Source organism: Pezoporus wallicus, unplaced genomic scaffold (assembly GCF_028554395.1).
Source record: "Pezoporus wallicus isolate ANWC-B61680 ecotype Strahan unplaced genomic scaffold, APGP_CSIRO_Pwel_v1 contig_4722, whole genome shotgun sequence".
In the NCBI taxonomy this organism is placed as follows: Eukaryota; Metazoa; Chordata; class Aves; order Psittaciformes; family Psittacidae; genus Pezoporus; species Pezoporus wallicus.
Window position 1 is genome coordinate 100,830 of NW_026641840.1, and position 24,323 is coordinate 125,152.

The window sequence follows — 24,323 nt, forward strand, 5'->3', positions numbered from 1 at the left end:
TTGATTTTATGTACACTGGTATCACATCTTTCAGAGCTATAGAGAATAGTCTGACACATGTAAAAGCCTGGTAGCAGTCCAGAAATCTCCACGCAGCCAGCTGTTTGCAGCTCTTGAGGCAATATATAGCACAGAATGACAGACTGGTTTGTATTGGAAGGGACCTTAAAGCTCAGCCAGTTCCAACCCCTGCCATGGGCAGGGACACCTTCCACTAGAGCAGCTTGCTCCAAGCCCCTGTGCCCAACCTGGCCTTGAACACTGCCAGGGATGGGGCAGCCACAGCTTCTCTGGGCACCCTGTGCCAGCGCCTCAGCACCCTCACAGGGAAGAGCTTCTGCCTAAGAGCTCAGCTCAGTCTCCCCTCTGGCAGGTTAAAGCCATTCCCCTTGGCCTGTCCCTACAGGCCCTTGTCCCAAGCCCCTCTCCAGCTTTCCTGCAGCCCCTTTAGGCACTGGAGCTGCTCTCAGGTCTCCCCTTCAGGAGCCTTCTCTTCTCCGGGCTGACCCAGCCCAGCTCTCTCAGCCTGGCTCCAGAGCAGAGCTGCTCCAGCCCTCGCAGCATCTCCATTTCCTCCTCTGCACCCGCTCCAGCAGCTCCACGTCCCTCTTGTGCTGCTGCCCCAGAGCTGGATCAGGACTGCAGGGGGGGTCTCCCCAGATTGCAGCAGAGGGGCAGGATCCCCTCCTTGAGCTGCTGCTCACGCTCTGTGCGTTCAGCTTGATGGAGCAGTTTAGGACAAGCAGATTGATGCCCATGGCACTTTTTGCTAGTTTCTTCTCAGGAACCACAGAAAGCATCTGCGTGCATGCAGATCCCCTAGTTAATGTAGATAAAAGACTGAAAATCCCATATCGTGTCTGGTTTGGCAGTGCTGCTGCTTGGAGGAAAGGGCCACCAGCAGTGCCTGCAGTGAGAGGTGTCCTGCCAGGCTTGATCTGCTTGTGCTGTGCCCTTATCACAGGGTTTTGTAACAAAATCCAGCAGGATGAGTAACTGTGATTCTGCACTTGGCCTCCTTTCGCTGTTGTGTCCTTTCTCAGAAGTCAGGCAAGAGAATTAAACACACTGTTTGCAGGTGTAAAACTCGATGTATTCTGCAAACCAGGCTGTCTCCAGGCTCCTTCCAAGACCTGGTTTGTAGGGGGAAGTTAAATAAACCTGATGCTTGGTGCTTCCTGATGAATGGTGCAGGTGCTTCTCTACGCAGCCTTTTCCAGTGGAACAGAGCTTTTCTTCCATCAGTGCTGGTGAAGCTGATAGCTGGGACCTGAAATTATCTGACTGTTTATGCACTGGGGGGCGGTGGACATTTGGTTAAGGGGGGAGTAAATGTTCACAAGGGAGAACATCATCATAGAATCCCAGACTGGTTTGGGTTGGAAGGGGCTTTAAAGATCCAACTCCCTGCCACGGGCAGGAACGCCTTCCACTAGAGCAGGTTGCTCCAAGCCCTGTCCAACCTGGCCTTGACCACTGCCAAGGATGGGGCAGCCACAGCTTCTCTGGGCAACTTCTTCCTTACAGTAAAAAACTTTTTCCAGGCATCATTCCATGTCTAAAGCCCCTTTCTTGTCTGTTAAGTGCTTGGGTATATTTGCTATGGTTAATGAGCAGTTAGTTCCTAGACTGGCCCCACATCAAGCTTGGTCTGTGTTCAGTGGTTAAATAGTGTCAGCCCAGAGAGGAAAAAGTAATTTGATGTTCTCTTAGCATGTGGAACATACTGTATTTATCTAATTGTGTATTCAGTTTAGGTTTCATTTCAGGCTGGAGTGGGCGTTTGAATCATCACTCTGTGTAGTTTGATCCTATTTGCCAGATTTCAGGAAGTCTTGCATCCAACTTGAAGGAATGTATGTAAGCCCTGAATAGAAATGCTATTTTGTAGGTATAGGTGGTTCAAGCAAATCTTTTTCCTGGATAAACTGCTTTTAAAGTAATATTCCTAAAAAACCCCTTTGTTTAATCCCAAGAGAAAATATGATAATGGGGAGGAATCACCATAGCTTTCATTCTGTGGCTCTGGAAACTGAGTGTTTGAAGGCTGTAATGCTTCTCCCTCAGTGTGTTTTGCAGCCTTGACTTTACTATTAAAACTCACTGTTCTCTCTTCCACAGTATTTGATTCTGAAACTTGAAAGACCTGCCATAGTCCAGAGCATCACATTTGGCAAATACGAGAAAACACATGTCTGCAATTTAAAGAAGTTTAAAGTCTTTGGTGGAATGAATGAGGAAAATATGACAGATCTCTTATCCAGGTAAGATGGGATTTTGTCAGCTGTGAGAATCATAAAGGCTGGACCAAAAGGTTTTTTCCCTTCACACCTCAGCAGACACATAGCTCACTGTGTAATAGAGCTGTGGTTGTGATCCTGCAGTTAGTTATCCTTGTGTTTATGGGCAGGTCAGAGAGCAGCAATCCCCAACACTTGCTCCAGGAAGCCTTCCTTATCCTGCTCTAACCACAGAGGATTTGTGGAGAGCAAATTCTTGGAGACTTGGAAGAGCTGAGAGCAGGGTATGATGTTGCTGGGTTGTGATTCTTTTCTTCTGTGTGCTTCAGGCACAAGAGAAATGATTCCTCAGGTGTGGGTAACTTAAAGTAGCTTTTAAAAGCCTGAAAAACCTGCTTATGTCAAGAACCTCATTGCAGCTGAGAGGGCCTGAACTAGTCAGCTGCTCTGCCTGTCTTCTAATGGGTAAATACATTAAATAAGCAGATGGAAAAGCTGTGTTTTCCTGTGTTTAGTTTGATAGTTGCACTGATAGGGGCCTAAAGAAAATACCTTTTGGTTATTCCAGATATCCAGAGCTGAGGAGTTGCTAATGTAAATTGACAAAGGCCTTCTTGAGGAGAAGAAAGAGGAATCATATTGAAATGTCTTAGGAATACAGGAGAAATGAATAGCAAGAAGCAGTCTATTTTTGGAGGCCAACAGAAGGAAAGTCCACCTCCAGGGAACGTATGGGTGTACATCATCTGTAGTCGAGTGGAATAGCCGTGGAAAAATATAAGTTCTTTGTTGCAGGAGTCCTTCAAGACCACATGGAAACTAGGCACAACCCTTCCCACCCTTTTGCCCTCTTTAGATAGCCCAGCCTTGCAGTTTGACTTCATTGCTGCTAGAATAGTGATTTTTGAGACCTAATGTCATGTCACTTGTACTGAAGTTGAATACAAATCCATATTTTGGGTCCTGCACTTGTATCTTCAGTAAAAATCCTTAAGCTTTTTGATAAATGACACTAAATATTTGATGTTTTTAGAAAGTAGAGCCCATCAATGGCTCACAAAGCGCTTTGGTGGTGTGGTAACAGAGAGCTGATCCATCCCCCCTCTTGACAGCGCGGTTGAGGCAGATCCCTTCCTGAAGTCATAGGGTGACAGGCACAGATGAGCAGCATTGATCCCGTGTCAGCGCCCTCCTAAACCCACTCCCCAGTGCTCAGGGGATAGAAGGAGGTGGAGATGTTCCAGGGAGATAAAAGGTGGTGGAGAGGAATCCAGGCATTGGTCCAGCATGCATACTTATGATTCATAGTAACGTGAACCATTTCAGGCATGACCTAGATTGCATTTATTAGCTAGTTCTAAAATACAAGGTAAGATTTAGTAACCTTATTTATTTTTTCCCACAGTGGCTTAAAGAATGATTATAACAAAGAAACATTCACCTTGAAGCATAAAATTGATGAACAGATGTTCCCCTGTCGATTCATTAAGATAGGTAAATGCATTTTTTCAGCATTCTGAGTAGAAATTAATCTCTTCTTATACTTGTGCCGATCTTGGCACTTGTGACTTCATTGTACTCAGGCAAAGTATCCACAAGAGCTGTTCCATTTCATGATCTTTTAGGCTGGTTAGATGGGAACCTAGTGAAGTCCTGTTAATAAGAAATAACAGCTTCATAATATAAGTCCTGGGGAATGAAAGTGAAATACAGTCATTGTCAGAAACAGAGCTGTTGAGTCAACTAGTTGCTGGAGAAGCTGTTTCTGTCCTACTAGAAATTGCTATCTAGAGCTTTAAATAAATCATAAAATACTGGTACAAGTGGCAGCCCTAGAGCTTGAAACAGGTTGAACTCTTACTCTCAGACACTCTCACAACACATAGAGCAACAGCAAAAGCCTTCCTTGTTCTCTTCCTAGTACTCTAATAGTTATGTCTAATCTGTGACTAAAGATGACATCCGGGGCAAAGAAATGCTGTCTAGTGTTGTTTCTCTGGTGGAGCTGATGAAGGCAGGTTGCTGTGACCTGTGATGGGAGCGGGTAGGGAGCTCTCTTCTTTGCTTCACGCAGTCCAGCGAGAACAAGAGCCTTACAGTGACCATCAGTGGATTTAATCCAAGAATTTAGAGCATTTCAGCTGTTTGTAGCTTCATAAAGTTATCTTGCCCTTCCTATACGGAGATAGTAAAATAATGACTGGTTTTAAACTGGCTGTTTAAGGTTAAAAATGGAGCAAAGAGGTAGCTGCTGAAAAATGAGATGTGTTGACTCACTTAGATGAATTGAGGAATGTTCTGAAGCTTTGAGTAATTCCTTTGCCAAGACTTGGATGATAGTGGCTGTGCAGGGGCTCCCCTCAGAGCCCTCTGCTCGTGTCTCTGCATGGCTTTCTGCATCTCCTCTCATGTTTGCTTGTGGAATTGAAAGCTTCAGGCTGGGAATCAAGCAGTTGTGTTTGTGCCATGGACAGTGGTGTTTCCGTTCTTAGAAGAGTAGAGGAATCGGTTGTGCATTGGGCTTGTTTTTGGCTGTTACTTTTGGAAGCATCCGTAACACTTGGCTTTGGGAAACCTCAAGAGGTGCAGAGTAATGGAGTTAAAGGTTGACTGCAGCAGGAAAGTTGATTTGTGGAGCTTTCTGCTTTAGGTTTTTAGGAAATGTTATTTTTCACTGGCTAGAAACCAGCAAGTAGTTACTAGAGGGCTAAAGGGGTGGATGGAAAGATGGAATGATTACCAGCTACTTGTCTGGATGTGTGAATCCTATCCAGCAAAACGGGTTGTGATGTTATGAAGTGTTAGCAGCAAGTTGAAACATGCGAGGAAAGTGAAATGCTGGTTAATTTCTACTACTAGAGTTTTATTTTCTCTGACGTGACATGAGTAATATTAATAGTTAGGTGGCTTGTTCTGTTGGGAAGTGGTTCCACACATAGCAATAGGGATTGAGGCCCGGTTGGACAGGGCTGGGAGCAACCTGCTCTACTGGAAGGTATCCCTGCCCATGGCAGGGGGTTGGAACTGGATGAGTTTTAAGGTCCCTTCCAATCCAAACCAGTCTGGGATTCTGTTTTATATATATTAACATCGTTTTTATATCTGAAGGGGGCTACAAGGATGCTGGAGAGGGACTCTTCATCAGGGACTGTAGTGATAGGACAAGAGGTGATGGGTTCAAACTGAAACAGGGGAAGTTCAGGCTGGAGATAAGGAAGAAGTTCTTTACTGTGAGGGTGGTGAGGCACTGTCATGGGTTGCCCAGAGAAGTTGTGAATGCTCCATCTCTGTTGGTGTTCAAGGCCAGGTTGGACAGAGCCTTGGGTGACATGGTCTAATTGAAATGGTCTAATGGTAAGGTGTCCCTGTCCATGGCAGGGAGTGGAAATGAATGATCTTAAGGTCCTTTCCAACCCAAACCATTCTGTGATTCTATGATGTATATACATAAAACTCAAAAAAGATTTGTATTTAACTGTCACTTGCTTACTAGTTATAATTTGAGATGCCTTCTCCTTTCTAGTTATACCGATAGCCTTGTGTTTCTTGACACTGTCTCCTATGAAGAAATCCCTGTGCTAGGACAGAAATGAGAATCTCTTCCCTAATAAAAGCTTAATAAAGCCTCCAGCTGATGGGTAGTTTGCTCCTGAAGTTCTGAGGGTGTTCTTTGCTGTGACACAACTGCAAACCCAAGTTACGAAATGGTGTTATTTTTCAGAGACACAGCTTGACTGTGTTTTGGGTTTGTTAGAATTTCCAAGCTCCTAGCCAAAGGAGCTCACAAATGTGCACCACCGTGCTATGTTCCTGGTCATGCTGCCAGGACACAGGAGGCCAAAATCTGCCCTTTTGGACTTGCAGAGACTGACACGGCTGAAGTTGCTGCTGTTAGTGAGGTTTGTGTATTTGGGGGAGGCGTTATAGTGAGTTCTGCAGCGACTTCCATCAGGCATTTGCTTTCTCATTCCACAGCTAAGCATACTGTTAATAACACAGTGGTGAGGTTGATGTGTGGAGGTAAGGCAGGAGGAACAAGATGTGAGAAAGCTCAGTGGGGATGTTACTGCTCCCTCCAAGTGCCTGAGAGAAGGATGGAGCCAGGAGGGGCTGGGCTCTGCTCCCAAGGAACAAGGGATGGGACAAGAGGAAACGGCCTCAAGCTGCACCAGGGCAGGTTTAGATGGAGCTGAGGAACAATTCCTGCCCCAGAGGGTGCTCAGGCATTGGAACAGGCTGCCCAGGGCAGGGCTGCAGTCACCGTCCCTGCAAGTGTTCACACAGCGTGGAGACGAGGCCTCAGTGCTGTGGGTTAGTGGTGGCCGTGGCTGTGCTGGGAATGGTTGGACTGGATGAGCTTAAAGGGCTTTTTCTTTAAAGATGTTTTCCAGCCCAGTTGATTCTATGATTCTATTATTTTATGTGTGAGAGGGGAAAATACTTCCTACTCCTACAAGTTCAGTTGCTCTCGTTGTAGAGAAAGTTTGAGATTCAGAGAAAGCAGAAGAAATAACTTCTCACTCTGTCAAGAAAAGACTTAACACTTCTTTGACTTAAATTAGTTCAACTTCAGCTCCTGTTGCTGTGCAGGCTTTTGTCCTCCTTGACAAGGCAGTTGTGCATTTCATGTCACACCTCATCTAAGAACTTAGGAGGGGGAAGAAGATACGTATCCAAACAAAATACTAGAGAATAATCATTTTAATGCCTTTGAGCTTTGTTTTTGCCTCTGCTTTTGTGGTTACTCAGCGTAAAGCTTTTTCTTTGTAGCGTGTCCTTGAAAGCACCAAGTGTTGTAAAGGCTGATTCGCCATGAAGGATCTTGAAGAACTGCTGGTGTAATTCTCATGCCAGTTTGTTACTAGCATGGGAGTTACTAACAAGGCTTCAAGATTTTGAAGCTTAGGGGTGATAGAAATGAGCCAGACTTTATTTATGGGTGTTCCCAGTGTTTTTATGCACATAATTTGTTTGTCTGTCTATGGCCTGGAGAGGAGGGACACAGAAATTACCTTGAGAGAGGTATTTGAAATGTTTCTACTGTGTTTAATGCCTCTGCTACTGTTTTCTCTAGTACATAGACTTGCCATCCTTGCACCCAGGATCTTACATTGCTGTTACCTCCAAACTCTGTGCAGCGATAGCAATGAGATTTGCGTGTCACACTGACAAGTAATGCTTATCACTGTCTGTGTGACTGTTGCTACTTCCTTGCTGCACTTACTGTTTCCCCCTTCCAGGTCAGAGTTAGATGTGCTCTAAAAGGAGATGTGTCAAATGGACACCTGAGAAAAAGGCAGAGGATCCCGGGATCAGGGAGTAGCATCAGAAATGAGGAGATGATGCAGCAAAACACTTCATCTTTCCTAATTGGTATAGAAACCACTTTGCAGTTTCAACCCTTCTGCTCTGTCGCTGTTCTTACTCCTATGGAGTGGTTGTAAAAAGATCAGCTTCAGTTTTCTGTGCTTTACAGCACCGGGGAAGAACTTATTTTGTGTTCCCTGTGTAACTTAAGGACTATTTAAGGTTTTCCTTAAAGTGGGTAATGGCACAATAAAAATCCTGATGTTAAAATCGCCGTTTCTGGTGTTTTGTTTCCTTAATGTGAACAGAACTGTTGAAAGTGCTGCGTTAACTGGGGAGAGAAGTGTTAGCAAGTTGATGGCTTTGCATTGGTACTGGTGATAACAGTGGTGGTAGCTGCCCAGGATTCTGGTGCACATCCCCAGGACGTCTTTCATGTCGTGTTTGGTTACCAAGAAGGTGAATTGTAAAGTTTTCCTGGGAGAAGCTCATGTAAGTTCTGTGACAAACTGTTGAAAAGGAATCCCAGACTGGTTTGGGTTGGAAGGGACTTTAAAGCTCCTCCAGTTCCAACCCCTGCCACAGGCAGGGACACCTTCCACTAGAGCAGCTTGCTCCAAGCCCCTGTGTCCAACCTGGCCTTGAACACTGCCAGGGATGGGGCAGCCACAGCTTCTCTGGGCACCCTGTGCCAGCGCCTCAGCACCCTCACAGGGAAGAGCTTCTGCCTAAGAGCTCATCTCAGTCTCCCCTCTGGCAGGTTCAAGCCATTCCCCTTGGCCTGGCCGTACATGCTCCTATAAAAAGCCCCTCTTCAGCTTTCTTGTTGGCCCCTTTAGGCACTGGAAGATGTACATTTCTTTGTGTTTTTCTGGAATACAGTGGGAAAGTGGTAATACTTAGCTTTAGTTTTTCACCCAGTAAAGTCAGTGTTACGAAATTACCCTCAGGTTCACCATCAGGAAATTGATGGCCTTAGTCCGTTTGAGGTGGTCTGTGGTTTGGTGCAGTGTTTTGGTGCAATGAGCTGATGGATAGACTTTGATTCTTTATATCTGACCAAATACCAACTTTAACTTCAGTTTGGTCTTGGTCTGTGTGTTCAGGGTGAGGACAGATCAAAGGTGTTAACCCTTCCATGTGGTGTTTTGTCAGTCTGCTGCCTTAATAGGTGGAATACCCCAGATTAAGCTGTTTTGTGGTATTAAGGTCCCTTATTGGCAGCACTCATCTTGTGCAGGGGACAGAACTAAGCAGGAAAGAGGTTTCTTGGGCAGAGCATCTGCCATATGAACAGCAGATGAGTGACTTCTGGTTGTTCTGACCAGTTCATTTCTCTCCTGGTTCCGCACACATGCATCCACTGGGGATGCTCTGAAAGCAGCTCACTCTGCGCTGAACAGCCAAGCAGAAAACTGCTTGAACGGGATGATTTGAGAGCTCTAACACATAAAGTGCCTACTTAGGGGTAATAAAATCAGTTAAGAGTCCTATATTCAGAATCTCTTTGGCTCTTTTCTAAGAATCTCTTCCCTTGATGACTGTTCCCAGAAGTTGTCATGAGTCTTTAGCAATAGGGTTGTAGAAAAACCCTTTAAAATAGAGAAAATCATGTGTTTGAACATATGCTTTGTGCCCAGGCGCATTGCAGGAAGTCGTAGATGTTGCTTGCTTGAAGTATAAATACTTAAGAACCTTGAAGAGCTGAGGAACAACTTTAAGGGCCATGTTGGGTTTTATTTCCTCAAGGAGTAGGTCAGAAAACCCCTTAATTCACCAAGTCAATCTCCGTGGTATTTTGTGGTGGTTTGAAAGTCACAAGGAATTTCCCTGTTGTAAAAATAGCTTTGGTGGAAGGGAGGAGGTAGTGGATTCCATGCTGTTGCTGGGAACTCCTCATTTGCCTCTAATACTATCTTTTTCCTGTTTATTAGCTCCAGTCAGCTAAAAAGGAAACAGAAGTATCTGAAACGAAAGCACTTGGTTTCGCTGCAGTTTGAAGGAGTTGGAGTTGCTTCAACAAGCAGAATCAAGCCTTAACCTGCAGCTTAATCAATAAATGAGTGCAAGACTGTAGTTGCTCACAACAGAGGGGGGGAGAAGCCTTAGGTGAGAGGCTGCAGCCTCTGTTTCATGGGTCAGTGAATAACATTTGTTCCAGCATGTAGATAAAACATGAGCCTAAAAGCTGCCCAGATTTAAGCCTTTTTTAAGTAAAAAGAGGAGTAGATATAGTTTCTAAATAGAAAACTGACAGTTTTCCCTCCCTCCCTCCTCCACAACTTGCAGATGTTACTAATTCTGTCCCATTGAAACTACCCAAGCTTCTTGTCTTCACCATTAGGGGAAATAATTGTTGCTGACAAATGGGGAAATAAATGTACTGTGAGGAGCAAATACTGTCTCTAGTGTGCTTGTGATTCTCATCCATGTCAAAGCTTGTTGCCTCTTTGAGCTGGTTTAAATGATAGGATTTTTGCTCTTTTTGCTTGAAGTGAGCTTCTGCTTTGCAATGATCTGCCGTGTTAATGCTGCTTGGCACAGGTTGCTTGAAATGACAGCTTGAACATGATGTATTTGGTAATTCTCCTCAGCTTGCTTAAAGGAGCTAGAATTTATGTCAAATCAGAAATACTGAGTTTTGTGTGTAACCTGTAAAATCATTCTGTTTGAAATAGTACTGTGTATATAGCCTATGATGAGATTAACACAGTGGTGCTTTGATGTTTATGCATCCTTTTTTTCTCCTTTTCCTCTTTTCTCCAGTTCCACTCTTATCCTGGGGACCTAGCTTCAATTTTAGTATCTGGTATGTTGAACTTAATGGCATTGATGATCCAGATGTGGTCCAGCCGTGCCTCAACTGGTACAGCAAGGTAGGCCTCCATTTTAGATGCCTGTTTGAAGATGTGTGCTCTCAGAATCTTGTGAAACTTCTTTTACTGGGATTGCTTGACCTTTTCATTCCTTGGAATATCAGCTCTTGAAACGACAAACATGCATTGTTGCAACTCAAGCCACATGGCTGAGGTTTTGACTCAGGGCGAATCCTGTATCTGCTTAAACCCAACAAAACACACCCCAAAACCACCACCAAAAATCCCTCCACCCCCCCCTCCCCCATACACATCACAAGAAAGACAAAAGAAAGACTGAGTCAAAGGGGACTATATGGGTAAAACAGCACTTGTATTGGAAGGGAAATGAATGTTAGCAAACCCACATTCCATTTCTCCCTCTTCTTGCCTTTTGATTACTCATTCTTTTACCATACCAGCCCTTCTGTAGAGCTATATGTGAGCCTAGAGCCTCTTGGATCCCATATGCAGCTTTTGTTACAGGGTAGAAAAATGAGCTTGTTCTAAAGAGAATCACTTAATGTCTTTCCTGTTGCAGCTCCTTGTACTTCCAGTGTTTCCCTCTTAGTGTCTTCTTGCTGAATACCCTGGAACAGAGGGGAGCTGATGCCACTGGCCTGTGGGATGAGCTGATTTATGCCATTTGTCACTTTGATAGACAGAAAGTTCAAAGGGTTCTAAACATGAGTTGTATAAACTGTATGTAACTGAGTACAACAGATGCCTCTCCTGTGGGAGGGAAGTGCACATTGTGAACCAGAATTCATTTTGCTGCTGCTTTTTATGCATAGATTTTTCTGGACCAGTTCAATGAAATTCATATTGTGTTGCAGAGATTCCCTTCCCCATTAGAGTAATAGTGAGGAGTGGAGCAGCATCTCTGTGCTTCCAGAAAGAAGAACTTAAAAGGGGACAAAGATTGTGCCTTGTAATACTGGGACTCCCTCACCAGTTATAGTGCTGCCAGTATGTTAAAGAAACCCTGTGGCCTCTGCTGCTCATAACAGCATCACAAGCTGCTTCATGGAGGATCTAAAACCACCACTGACAGCCTCAGTGGATGTTGTAGCTGCTTCATGATTAAAGTGATACTGATGGTCCTTAGTCTTCTGGTTACTGATGTCCAGTTCTGAAAGGTCCAGTTGCTGATGGTTTTCTGTGCTTCTTTCTGCTGCCTCAGCACGTGGTGGTGTCTCTGGCATCTTTACCAGATGCTGCAACCAGGAAGCTCTGATTTTTGCTTTTGTTGCTTTTGCTCAGAAACCATCTGATGATGATGATATCACCATCTGGTTTGTTCCCCCTTCTCCCATGGACTTGACACTTCTTGTGGTCAGCATATATGTAGTGACGACTTCTTCAAGGGGTGCCACCATTGTTCTTCTAAAGCTTTGAGCCCTAAAGCAGCAAGGCAGAGACTTAGTCATGATTGTTTGGGCTCTACTAGAATCGGTTGCCAAGATTGTGGTGGTGAGAGCATGTCTCACTGGTGTTCTCCTCTCTCACAGCCCTGTTGCTGGATCCATATAGGGAGGATCTGTGTTGACCCATGTTTGGGGAAAGGTTGACCTGTTTCTTCCACTTCTTTGAGCTGGTGTGAATATTTTCTTGTTGGAAGTCTCAAAAGCTTTGAAATCCAGTAATCCTTTACTGCTTTAGCCATCAGACTGGAATCATGTTCTACATGAAGTTGCCTGTCCTTTTGTGTGCTTTCACCAACAAAACACTCCCATTAAGAGAGGAGTAGAGTTGGGGATAACAGATACGGACTCAAAACAGCAAGCACAGTCCTCATTCTCTAGGGCTCCCCTACTCCACTCCCTCCCTGCTGCTTTGCCCTTGCTGTCCAGCTCAGCCTACTGCCTCCTGAAGCCTCACCACTCTGCTTTTACTAAGAGTGGATATACTTTAGCAACTAAATGGCAGTTAAGTAATGGCTATAACTCTGATGCTGAACACTTAAATATTTCTACTAGTTTATTTGACAGTGTTAATATCTTAGGCTCATGTTCTCATTACATTTTTAACCATAGGAATTATTTACAGCTTCAAATCAAAGCTATTATTTGGGTTGTCATCTCTGACAGCGCTTAAAAAAGAGCCTTTTTTATACTTCTTGTACACCTTTTTTGCATTAAAATAAGCTTTTTACATTCAGCTTTTGAAGTATTACTCTGGTGTCACTGAAATAAAAACTTTATTATTGCATTGAGTGGCCAACCTGTATCCAACAGTCATTTTGTGTTTTATAAACCCGCTCTGTCAGTCACGAGAGGCTCAATGGAAATATGCCCAGGTCTGAGTTTTGTCTCGTGTCTAAACTGAAGGAGCTGAAATGCAGAAGCCGGTTATTCCTGGTGTGCAGCAAATCCTTTTGCTTGCTATCCCTTTGAGCAGCAAAGAATCTGTGGTGGTTTTGGCCTGGAATGATGTGAACTTTTGCTTAAAGACAGCATCTAAAGTATCTCTTAAGAAGGAAAAAGAAGTTGTTGTTTTCAAGTTGTGCTGCAAAACTCTGCTTTAGCTTTAGTATTCCTTTGCCACAGTCTTGCATTTTTATCAGTGCATGTCCTTGGCCTTTTTTGTGTGGGCTGGGAGCCGCTTATCTAAAAATGCATGGTTCTGACTGTTTGCAGCTGTGAAATACGGATGGATTAAGACCTAAAAATACAGCACATGGCCGTGTTTCTTTTTAGCTGCTTCAGTGTATGAGGTTCCTGCTATTCAGACCACTAATTTTTAGTGCATGTCAGTGTTAGTCCCAGGTTTTCAGGAAGATGGTATTCGTTTAAATACCATAAACTTCACCTGGAGCAGTGAGGTCTGTTTAGGAGCAAAATCTTGTCTGTAACTTCATTAGTTTTATGGATGCTTAAAGTTACATTTGCTTTGTACCACGGTAGGTGTGTGTTACAGATGGAATTGGGATTATTTATCTTCATGTCCTGCTTAAACCACGACACTTTAATGCTTTAGCATTTAGGTTGGAGGAGTCTATGTAAAATAAGTGGCTCTGCTCCTTATCAGCTTAAAAATCTGTTACTTATAGTTAGCAGCTTTGAAAACACAGTGGATGTTTGGTGTGTTAAAGCACAAGCTGCCGCTCTTACACAGTTTACTCTCCTCTCACGTTTCTGTGCCTGGATGTTTGACCCAGCGTGGGTTTCTCACCCCTTCCCACAGCTGAGTGGGAAATGGGCAGCTTTGAATCATCCATGGTGTGAAAGCAAAGGCTCTGCTTCAAGGTGCGGGGGGGGGATATTCGGAAGGTAACGCTTTGGCGTGCACGTCAGTCGGTGCTGCCATCGATCCGAAAGCCGCAGGATTTGAGGGCAGGAGCGCTGGTCATTCCAAGTATTCTTGTTTCTCATGTTTAGCTTTTTCTTCCTTCTGCTTCTCGAAAAGCTGTGACCTACTTTTCCAAATTATTTTGTTATGTAAGAGTCATACAATCAACTTACGTAACGCTGAGAGCAAAGGCTTTTTCCTGCTCTGCACTTTGTGTAGGCCTCGAGCAGCGGATGGTGGGGAGGTGATGGTCACTCCAGAGATCTGGGGTACTGTGGCTCTTGCCTCCTCTGCTTATTAAATGGGATGGTACCACCTTGTACAACTTGTGTACGCTGTTGGCAAGTAAATCCCTGCACAGCTTGTGTCTTTCACACAGCGTTCCTCCAAGCTTGTGAGCAATTTATGAGCAGCATCTATAAGCTTCTGTCTCCAGGCATGTTCCCAGGTACAGTGGTGGTAAAAGACAAATCTACATGTCTCATAGGTTTTCTTGTGTTCCAGTAGTACCGTGAACAGGAAGCCATTCGCCTTTGCCTAAAGCATTTTCGTCAGCACAACTACACGGAGGCTTTCGAGTCGCTGCAGAAGAAAACCAAGATTGCTCTGGAGCACCCCATGTTGACAGACCTGCATGACAAGCTGGTGTTGAAGGGAGACTTCGATGCTTGTGAAGAGCTCATAGAGAAAGCTGTGAATGGTAAGAGAACCAGAGGGGTCTGGTATGTTAAGCAGAAACAGCATTGAGGTGTTACTGCTTTGAATGTTGATGGACTTAGTACTTCCACTGCATGTCTTAATGAAGAAGGGATGGACTTCTTCACCGTTAGGAGTAAGACGCACTCTTAGGAGGGTGTCTCTTTCCATGGCAGGGGAGTTGGAACCTGATGCTCTCTAAGACTCCTTCCAACCCAAACCATTCTATGATTAGTAGTAATATAGTCCCTGTGCTGTTTCATATCTAGCATGGTGTACTGTCAGCTTTTGGACTCGTATGTGTATGAGGAAGGCTAAAAACTCAGCCGATGAAATGTCTCATCACTGCTACTTTTGGAGTCTCGTTCCCCCAGAGATGATAACGTGGTGCACTTGAGGTGAAAATGAACTCTACATGTAAGTGTATGGCAAGCTGAAGGAGGGCCTAACTGTCACAAAAGCCACTGGAGTGGTGAGCAGGGAAGCCTAAGACTTCTCAGTAGTGATTTGTGCCATGGTTTCTGGTTAGCGCTTATAACCTAGTTGGTGTTTCAGCAGTTTTCAGTGTTTGGATGAGGGTGCTGCCTTTGCTTATGTGGAAAACAGTCCTTGGAGAACGGTGTAGTTGTTACAGTGACTGGAGGCAGAGCTTGTTTTCCCTGCAGAACAGGAGCTTGGCAGAAGGTTTCATTGGAACTTCTATTAATTTTTTACTTGGAAGCTTTCAGCTCGGAAGCACCATGTGTAAACACCTCTCAGCTCCTAAAATGGGGGATAGGGACTTTCTGTTGATGGAGTGGGATACAGAAAGAGGTGGGCTGTTGCACTGAAGTATGTCTCCCAAGAGCTGTGCAGTGGTTTTGGATCACGGTCTGATAAAACAGAGGTGCTCTTGGCTGTGGTGCAGTTGCTCTTTGTGGCATAAGGAGAGAGCTTTGTGTCTGATGCCACTGGAGTTAGGGGCTTAGTGGACCAATTCCTTCGATGCTGGCACCAGAGGTGTTTCTTCTAATTCTGGGCTAATCAGTCATTTTGTGATACCTTTTGGGTAAATGCCAACATAGGTGCTGGACCATCAGTGTGGTTTGTATCACTGAAGTTGGAAGTGATTCTTGAGATCTGATAGAAAAGAGAGCCCGACAGTCAAGGTTTGTCTGCTATGAAAATCCACCATCTTCTTCTGAATAAGCTTCATCCCTGGCAGTGTTCAAGGCCAGGTTGGACACAGGGGCTTGGAGCAAGCTGCTCTAGTGGAAGGTGTCCCTGCCCGTGGCAGGGGTTTGGAACTGGCTGAGTGTTAAGGTCCCTTCTAACACAAAGCATTCTATGATACTGTGCATAAGCTATTCCACTAAGCACAGTGTCATGGAGTTTACTGCAACAGGTCATCAAAACCTGCAGTAAATGGCTTTCTACAGATTTGGCCCAAGGTTTCTTGACTCTGTAGATAAAACAGCTGGGCTCTGCCTTACCCTGAGCTCCCTGAGCAGCTACAAGCACTGAGACAGAGAGCTGCCAGCGTTCATCCTGCCCTCCTGAGACAGCGCAGCGGTGTCGGCTGAGCCAGCAGCGTGAGCAGCTTCCTGCAGTGCAGCAGCTTTTTGGAGCTGGCAGCCTCCTCCCGAGGCTTGCAGGATGAGAGGGAAGCAGGGAGGGCTGGCTGGCTGCTCCTGCCTCTGCAGTGGTTCCCAAAGACAGGACTGCCTGGGGGGAGCTGATGAGCCCACCAACATGAGGCAGGATCTGCTGCGAGCCAGAGCGGTACCGTGTGCTGATGGAGATGATTTTATCAGTGTCTGATGCCTTGGCTGGGGCTTAATCTTGTCAGTGCCTAGAGGCTGTCCTCCTTCTACTTCAGTGCAGGCTGTAGTAGGAACTATTTCTTGAATGAAATGGCACTAGACGCATGCTGAAAAGGTTCCCTTAAAAATGGACTTTTATTTTCTTGGCCACTAATGAAGCGGATGTTTGTGCCCTGATTTTTTTGTGCTGTTACATGTTGATTTCTTTTATTACTCAATATTTAACATGCGCCATTTCTTCTATCCAGCAGTTTTCCCCTAGGATTTGAGGTGTTTGTTTCCCATTCTGTGTTGGGAGCGGGATTGCTGTCTGCAGTGCTCAGCTTTTCCATTTGTGGAAGTGCTGGCAAAGGACTTGGCAGGTAGAAAACCTCCTGCAGTGGAAGGTGTCCCTGCCTGTGACAGGGGTTTGGAACTGAGTGAGCTTTAAAGTCCCTTCCAACCCAACCCAGTCTGGGATTCCATGATTTCTAATAACAGACAGTGGATAACATAGCAGGAGAGTCTTCAGGTAGCATCGTTCTGTGTTGTCACTGCTTCTGAGGGACAGAATAATATGCATGAGGATGTTTATATGGCTTCCTTTTAACATGGCACTGGGCTGGATGAAGTTTAAAGGTCAGTGCATGCATCTGCTGTTGCTCTGTTGGTCATCCTGAATGGGTCTTGCTTGTGGTTGACTACATGAACCTTCCCCCAGCCTCCTGCAAGTCTTTATACTGACTTCAGCTCTTGTACCCATTTATAGCTCTGTCGCCTCCCAGCAGCCTTTGGAGGGAAGTGCCATCTATCCTGTGATACCAGAGCTGTATCCAGTGTTTGCTTGAAGTTGTCACAACTGCAGGTTTTACTAACTGGGTCGATCCTGCCCTTCCTCAGGACAGTGTGTCCCATGTGCCCTCGCTTGCTGGCACCAGTGCTTTTGCTGCCACGTGGCAAACCAGGTCAAGGAGCTGAGCTATGGTGTGGGGGGGGAGAAGACAGGACAAACCTCTTCTGATGGCCACAAACCCCCTCAAACTGCAGCTGGAATAGATTGAAGCTGTACAAGGGGACAGTTGAATGCAGCTGGTATTAACAGCTGGATCCTTCTGCTTGGTAGGGTGGGAATAGATGTTTTCAGCCTTCAACATAGCTTCTACAGTATTGCTACCATCTGCTCCCTGTGGTCCTCCATGGTTAGCTGTCCTTCCGCAGTTCTGCATCTCTCCAGCTCAGCACCCAGCATTTTACTGTTTTGCTGTCTTAGCATCTCCATAGCTTGCTGCTTAGTCTCTAAGGTGTGGGTGTTCTTACGACTGAGCTCCTCTCTGATGTGCTGTTTTCCCAGATTAACTTTAATCCTGTGTATGGTCCGTGTGGTGTAGTTGAAGTGTGGAGTTAATTGCAGTCTACATATCCTTGTAGGATCCCTGCAAGCATTCAGCGAGGGAACTGTTCTGTTACACACAGGACATGAGCATGTGAACTTGTGGCCTCTTGCTGATCGCCGTTTTCGTTGCCTTAAAGAAGCAGAAGTGCAGTGAGATTGACAGGGATCCTGCGCACGCCCTTCAGCCTAACCCATCTCTCGAGGCTGATGTTTGCAGCCGTGGGTACCTACGAAGCGCAGTGCACTGCGTCTCTTCACAGGCTATTTCCGTAGGCTGAGTCATGGAGAAAAAGAGTAGGTGGTCAAGAATTAGTGCTAAGCAGAGAGCTAGCTCCTGTTCTTTTGCATTGCTAATGCTGAACGCTGTCTTCCACCTCGCAGCACCAGATGATTCCTTTTGAGCGCTCGGTGGCAGGCAGCCACGCTCTTCCCGCAGATTCTTTTGACTTGTGCATTACACTTAGAAAATGGGCAAATGGAAACTCTGGCAGCTGCCTGACTTCGTCTCAGAAAAAGAGAAAGGTTCCCTAAATCTCAGCTGCTTTGCAGACTCCCTTCAAATGCTGCACATTTGGATTCATTCCTATAGCTTTCAGATGGCCTTATATTATTGAAGGGGGGGGGGGGGAATCTGCTTAATATTCCTCCAAGAGGGGATGTGGAGTGCAAATGATTCAGTTGAGCTGTTTGCAGCTCCTGTAGACATTGAAAGCTGCTTGAAATGGGTTGACGATCTGCTGGTTTCATATTGGTATTCTAGGGACTGAGGTGTTGCTTCTGGCAGGTCTCCTGTCACTGTGTGATATGTGTTTATCTGTTGACACATCAGCCCCATATGACAAGTAAGAGGTGGTGATGCACAGCCTGTGGGCCCAAGTGTCTTCAAAAACTTAGGATGCACACACAGGAACAGTTGTATTCTCCTGGAATAGCTCTAGAGAGACACACATGCCTTCCAGTATCTGAAGTGGGCTACAAGGATGCTGGAGAGGGACTCTTTATCAGGGACTGTAGCGATAGGACAAGAGGTAACGGGTTAAAACTGAAACAGGGGAAGTTGAGGTTAGATATAAGGCAGAAGCTCTTCCCTGTGAGGGTGCTGAGGCACTGGCACAGGGTGTCCAGAGAAGCTGTGGCTGCCCCATCCCTGGCAGTGTTCAAGGCCAGGTTGGATGGGGCTTGGAGCAACCTGGTCTATTGTGAGGTGTCCCTGCCCATGGCAGGGGGTTGGAAATGGATGATCTTAACGTCCTTTTCAACCCAAACCATTCTGTGATTCTCTATATAAAATAAGCTATATATATATGCCTTAATTGTACTATTAAATATGGTTGGATTCAGTTCTGAGAAGGTGTGGATGCTGGCTTGTTGTTTAGTAGTACTGGAATATATGAAAGGGAGAAGCTTTGCTGGAGACCCAGAGGCCTTGCTAGCGGACCTGAAACCAAGTAGATGGCAGAGTTTGTGTCGAAGCAGGGTGTCTTGTGGTTTATTGAGAACAACCCTGATTTCTGTTAAGCAGAAAGTGCATGAGAATACTACAGCTTTGAGGCTGGAAAACCTGTGTGTATTTTCCTTGTTGCTCCCACGCCTAGAGGAATCATTGAGTGATGGCTGGGGTTTTATCTGGTGTCAGGTTTGTTTTCTGCTTCAGCTTTTCTTCAGAGGGAGTTTGGTGACTGCAGAAACCCTCAATCTCTTGGGGGTTTTGGGTGCTTTTCTTTGATTCTTGGAATGTCTCAAACCCCAACACCCAGAACTTAAGGGCTACGTGACCACTCGAAAGTGTTTGCAGCCACTGGCAGGGAATAGATTTTAGGAATCCTATGTAGAGATGTGTGTTGTCTAAAAAGAAACAATCCAGCTTTTACTTGTTCCTGAATGGCTTCAACAAAATACATTTGTCTGTGTTGTTTATCCTTATCCTTTCTGGCTAACCTGTAATTCACAGACAAAATCAAGGCTTTGGTTATCAGGGAGGTGGAATTTACTGAGCTTTAACCACTGTGAACTCGATGTTGTTACGTCCAAAATGCGTCACAACTCGCTGTGAATGGCTTGAAAATAGCACAGAAGAAAAGTGCTGGTTTTGGCTGGGATTTTGGAGAGTAAACACAGGACAATGAAATGAGAGCAAAGGAAAAAGCTTCCTTTAAAAGCTTCCACTTGACACTTAGTTTTCTGTAGGAGCCTTGAGATTTAAGGTGATTCATTGGGAAGAGCTTGACAGACATGAGCAGGCCCAGATCATCAGTGCCTCCAGTGCAGAAGCTTTGGAGACCTTTTGGTCTGCACTGTTATCCTGGCAGGAAGCATAAGTAGTGTGCTAGGATAGGGCTGCCATCGGATGCAGGATCCACCTAGAAATCCGCCTTCATTTCCCTGGTGGTGATTCAGCTTCCAAAACAAGCTGCTGCTGGTTTGCAGTGCGAGTAGAATGGATGTGGAACTGCTCCCAGCAGAAAGAAACATTTCTGGGAAGCAAGCTGGAGTGTTTCCAAACCAGTGTCCCATGGAAGACAAGAAGCATTATTAAGAGGCTTGAAAGCACAGTAGGGGAGAAGTGTCATATCTTGACAAGTGCAGCCTGTGGGTGTGGAGCATGAGGGAGAGGTTAAATCACCCTTTCACATGGTCTGGGGTGTAATTCATCCCGTTGAGCTATTTATGTCCACTTATCTGTTAGCTGCCATAGGGATAAATAGTTTTACATTCTATCTTGAAGACAACTGATAGCCAAAAAGCTGGATTTCTGTCTAGGTTTGTGGCTAGAAAAACCTGCCTGAGTCATAGAATCATAGGATGGTTGGGGTTGAAGGGACCTCAAAGCTCACCCAGTTCCAACCCCTGCCACGGGCAGGGACCCCTTCCACTAGAGCAGCTTGCCCCAAGCCCCTGTGTCCAACCTGGCCTTGACCACTGCCAGGGATGGGGCAGCCACAGCTTCTCTGGGCACCCTGTGCCAGTGCCTCAGCACCCTCACAGGGAAGAGCTGCTGCCTTATATCCAGCCTGAACTTTCTCAAGTATGGGATTTCTTACAGCTCATGCGTTTGTTCTGTTGGAAGTTGGCTTTTCTGCATGAGAATTCACAAACTCTCAAGCTTAAAACATCTCACGGCTGATCCCAACTTGGCAGATGCTGAAGAAGTGGGAGTTTGGAACCCTCCTCTTGCCACCAAAATAAACCGCTTTCCTACCTACGTTGAACAGACCTTTGGCTTCCCTCAGTTACCTTGTGCTGGGAGAAAGAGGCTTTTGGCTCTAAGGCAGGTGAAAGAAAAACTCTGCTTTCATAGAGCATTGACTGTGCAAAGCTGAGTTTAGCAAAGTTGAAAGCACTTTCGTGTTTTAACACCAAATTCAGCACCTTTCAGGAGCTCTTGAGTACCCTTCTTTTCCTACTAGAAGCCCTCTAAATAGAGGATTCATCTTCTCCCAGCAAACACTTGCTGGCTTGGGTTTTAATGAAAACCTGGATTTCGGTTATGGCAAACTCCAGGATGCCAAGAAAACGCTTTAAAACATGATTTGAACATTGTCTTTCTGCTTAACAAAGATTTTTTTTACCTTTTGGTAACTAAATAGGGATGTGTGCAGGGAGGATTATTCCTCTTCTGTCTGTCTGCTTCCCAAGAGATTTTCTATAAATAAATAGAGGCATTGGTAATCTGTTAAATCGTTCCCTCACAGCCACACTGACTGGGGTCGGAAGAACTACAAAGTATTAGATGCAGTTTGGTAACTTTTGTTTTCCTTTCTCTGCTCTGGAATGCAAAACTGATTCCCTGAGCATGTTTTCAGGGTAGTGTTCTGCCAAAGAGCGTGACTGGTGTGGTCTTGCTCTGGTCTTGGACAATGGCCTGTCGGGTGTTAGGTGATTAAGGACCCCTCATTGCATCCTCCATCAGAGCAGTGTATGTGCAATGTACTGTTTCAATACAGAACAGCGTGAATCTTATCACTTGAGTCCTCAGTCTGCCTGTGGTAGTTGAACTGGGTGTCTGAACTCCCTTTTCTTTTCCAGGTAATGCATAAATGTGGAATGAATGTTTATATAGGCTCATGGAATGGTTTAGGTGGAAGGGACCTTAAAGCTCATCCAGCTCCAGCCCCTGCCACGGGCAGGGACCCCTTCCACTAGAGCAGGTGGCTCCAAGCCCCTGTGTCCAACCCGGCCTTGAACACTGCCAGGGATGGGGCAGCCACAGCTTCTCTGGGCACCCTGTGCCAGTGCCTCAGCACCCTCATAGGGAAGAGCTTCTGCCTTACATATAACCTAAATGTCCCCTCTTTCAGCTTAAAACCATGAAGAACTTGTGTCTGGAGGTTGTGGGGTGGTTTTGGATGGGATATAGCCAGTGGGCAAGAGGCTGGCCATTAGTGGTCTAATAGTTTGTTGTGCCTGCAGGAACATAAGGTAGGTTTAGCGGAGACATTTGGAGAACACTAGCAACAAGTTCCCCAAATGAAGCCCTTCCCAGACTGAAGAGCAGCCCCAGAGAACGTGGGTGCTATGAATCTTCTTCTCAAAGGGTTAACGTGGGTGTGATATTCTGGTAACATGTAACCAGAATTGGGAGCTGCCTCTTGACCCTGTGGAGATGAAATGTGGTAGATGTACAGAAGAAGAGAGACAAGAGAGCTTGATAGTGCTGGAGTTGCTGCTTTGTAGAGGTGCTGCACTTGGTGTATCTGGCCACTGACCTAATGCATCTTCTGCTTCTCCTCTTGCTTAAGTCTGAAGGGAATTTAAACTGTTGGGTTGTTTCTCATCCAGGACTTGGCTGTCCCATATCATAGTGTTTAAACAATCTGCTTTGCTGCCCTTTTCTTAGCTGAAGCTTCAGAGATGCTGCCTGACCTAGTTTTAACTTAAAATGTAGTCAAATGGTTGTGTTTTACATGCGCTGGCAACTTTCCTTGTGCTTAAATAGAGGGGAGGGATTCTCTTCTTCATTAAATACACTGCACAGGAGATTTATAGACAATTGGCATAACCTGGCAGGCAAAGTGAGGAGTGTTTTTTATTTTAGTGCTTACATACTTAGTTCAGTAACAAGTTTAACAAAGTAACTGATATATAGAGAGAACTTACTTCAAAGGAAGGGTTTGGAGTAGCATTCTGGCTTCAGTTAGGCTGAAGTTACCTGCATTAGACGTGACTCTGCTATAATGAAAGTATAAATCGTAGAATCACAGAATGGTTTGGGTTGGAAAGGACCTTAAGATCATCCAGATCCAGCCCCCTGCCATGGGCAGGGACACCTCACGCTAGAGCAGGTTGCTCCAAGCCTTGTCCAACCTGGCCTTGAACACTGCCAGGGATGGAGCATTTACCGCTTCTCTGGGCACCCTGTGCCAGGGCTTCAGCACCCTCACAGGGAAAAACTTCTGCCTAAGAGCTCATCTGAACTTCTCCTGTTCAGTTGACACCCATCACCCCTTGTCCTGTCACTACAGATCCTGATGAAGTGTCCTTCTCCAGCGTCCCTGTAGCCCCCTTCAGATACTGGAAGCCTGCTGTGAAGTCTCCAAGCAGCTTCTCTTCTCCAGGGTGAACAGCCCCAGCTTTCTCAGCCTGTCTTCATAAGTGTTTCACACAGCGTAACTTCTGTTTTGCAGATGGCTTATTCAATCAGTATATCAGCCAACAAGAATACAAACCTCGCTGGGGGCAGATCATACCCAAAAGCACCAAAGGTAAGGACTTCTCTTAAGAAATAACTCATGTGTTGCCAGTTCTGTTGTGTTCCTTTGAGGATGTTGAGTAAGAAAATAAGGCAAGAAAACCTCCTTTAGGACAGGGAATGGTTTCCCCTATGAAAAAACGTGCATTTCTCTGCAAAGTTGGTGAAATGCAGCTTGGTTTCTGGTTAAATAAGGAACGCCACAGGAGCATAGCTGCAAGTTCAAGGGTAGCTAATCAGTTCAGAATCTAATCTCAGAATATAGGTTAAGCATGAGAGTAGTTACCTGTTGTGACTGGATTGAACACGTGGAGTCAACTTGAATGCACAGCAAAGAGTGGTAAATAAATACATTATCTGAAGTGGGAGTATTTAAAATCAGATGCATCTTTTGAAGTCTTGGTTTGTCACACAGTAATTCTAAACTGCAGGATCTCTTTCCATTGCGTTTTGCCTTGGAAAAAAAAAACATGGGAAGAGGAGATTCCTAGCAGCAGCCTTGAGTACAGAAATCATTGTCCTACAGCACATGTAGGATTCCAGGTGTGACAGTACCCAAACCTCTTGGGAAGGGTTATCTGTGAGTGCCAACAGAATGTGGGTTATCTTTCTAATTTTGCTTCCCATAGGTGACACCTGTCCTGAATGCTTAAGATACCTAAAGTGGTTGGAAAGCTGCTTTAATGGGATAGTTGGAATTCCCTTCTATGTGAGAATAAGTAATTAGCACAGAGCTGTGTCTACACTGTTACCTCTTTGCTGCCATCCGTGGTACCTGCCCTGTCATTCGAGTGTCTGGTCTCACTGCTCAGCCTTCAGGCAGCTCTCAGCTGGGGAGAGATGGAAGGAGAGCAAAAGGTTGTCTGTGTCCTCACAGCTGGAGAGCTGCAAAGGTAGCTCAGACCTCATTTGTGCAGCCCTGCATGCTTCAGGAGCTCTCAGGCTCCTTTCCAAGGCTCTCAGAGTCACAGCAGAGCACTGGATTCACTTTAGCCCTCTGTACTATCAGTCACCAAGTAATTCAGTATAAAGCTCCACAGTTTTATAGTGCCCAGAAGAATTTTCCCTGAG

At 45.4% G+C, this 24,323-nt stretch overlaps 1 protein-coding gene across 2 annotated transcripts in view; it reads left to right on the forward strand.

The window, feature by feature from the left end:
• Positions 1-24,323, forward strand: part of MKLN1 (muskelin 1) — a 110,450-nt gene that overhangs the window by 24,226 nt on the left and 61,901 nt on the right. For both annotated transcript variants that reach the window (XM_057425542.1, XM_057425543.1), the window contains exons 3-7: positions 2,122-2,264; positions 3,646-3,734; positions 10,314-10,423; positions 14,201-14,393; positions 23,188-23,265. In XM_057425542.1, the coding sequence (XP_057281525.1) occupies positions 2,122-2,264; positions 3,646-3,734; positions 10,314-10,423; positions 14,201-14,393; positions 23,188-23,265 (613 nt within the window). The remainder of the gene's footprint in view (positions 1-2,121; positions 2,265-3,645; positions 3,735-10,313; positions 10,424-14,200; positions 14,394-23,187; positions 23,266-24,323) is intronic.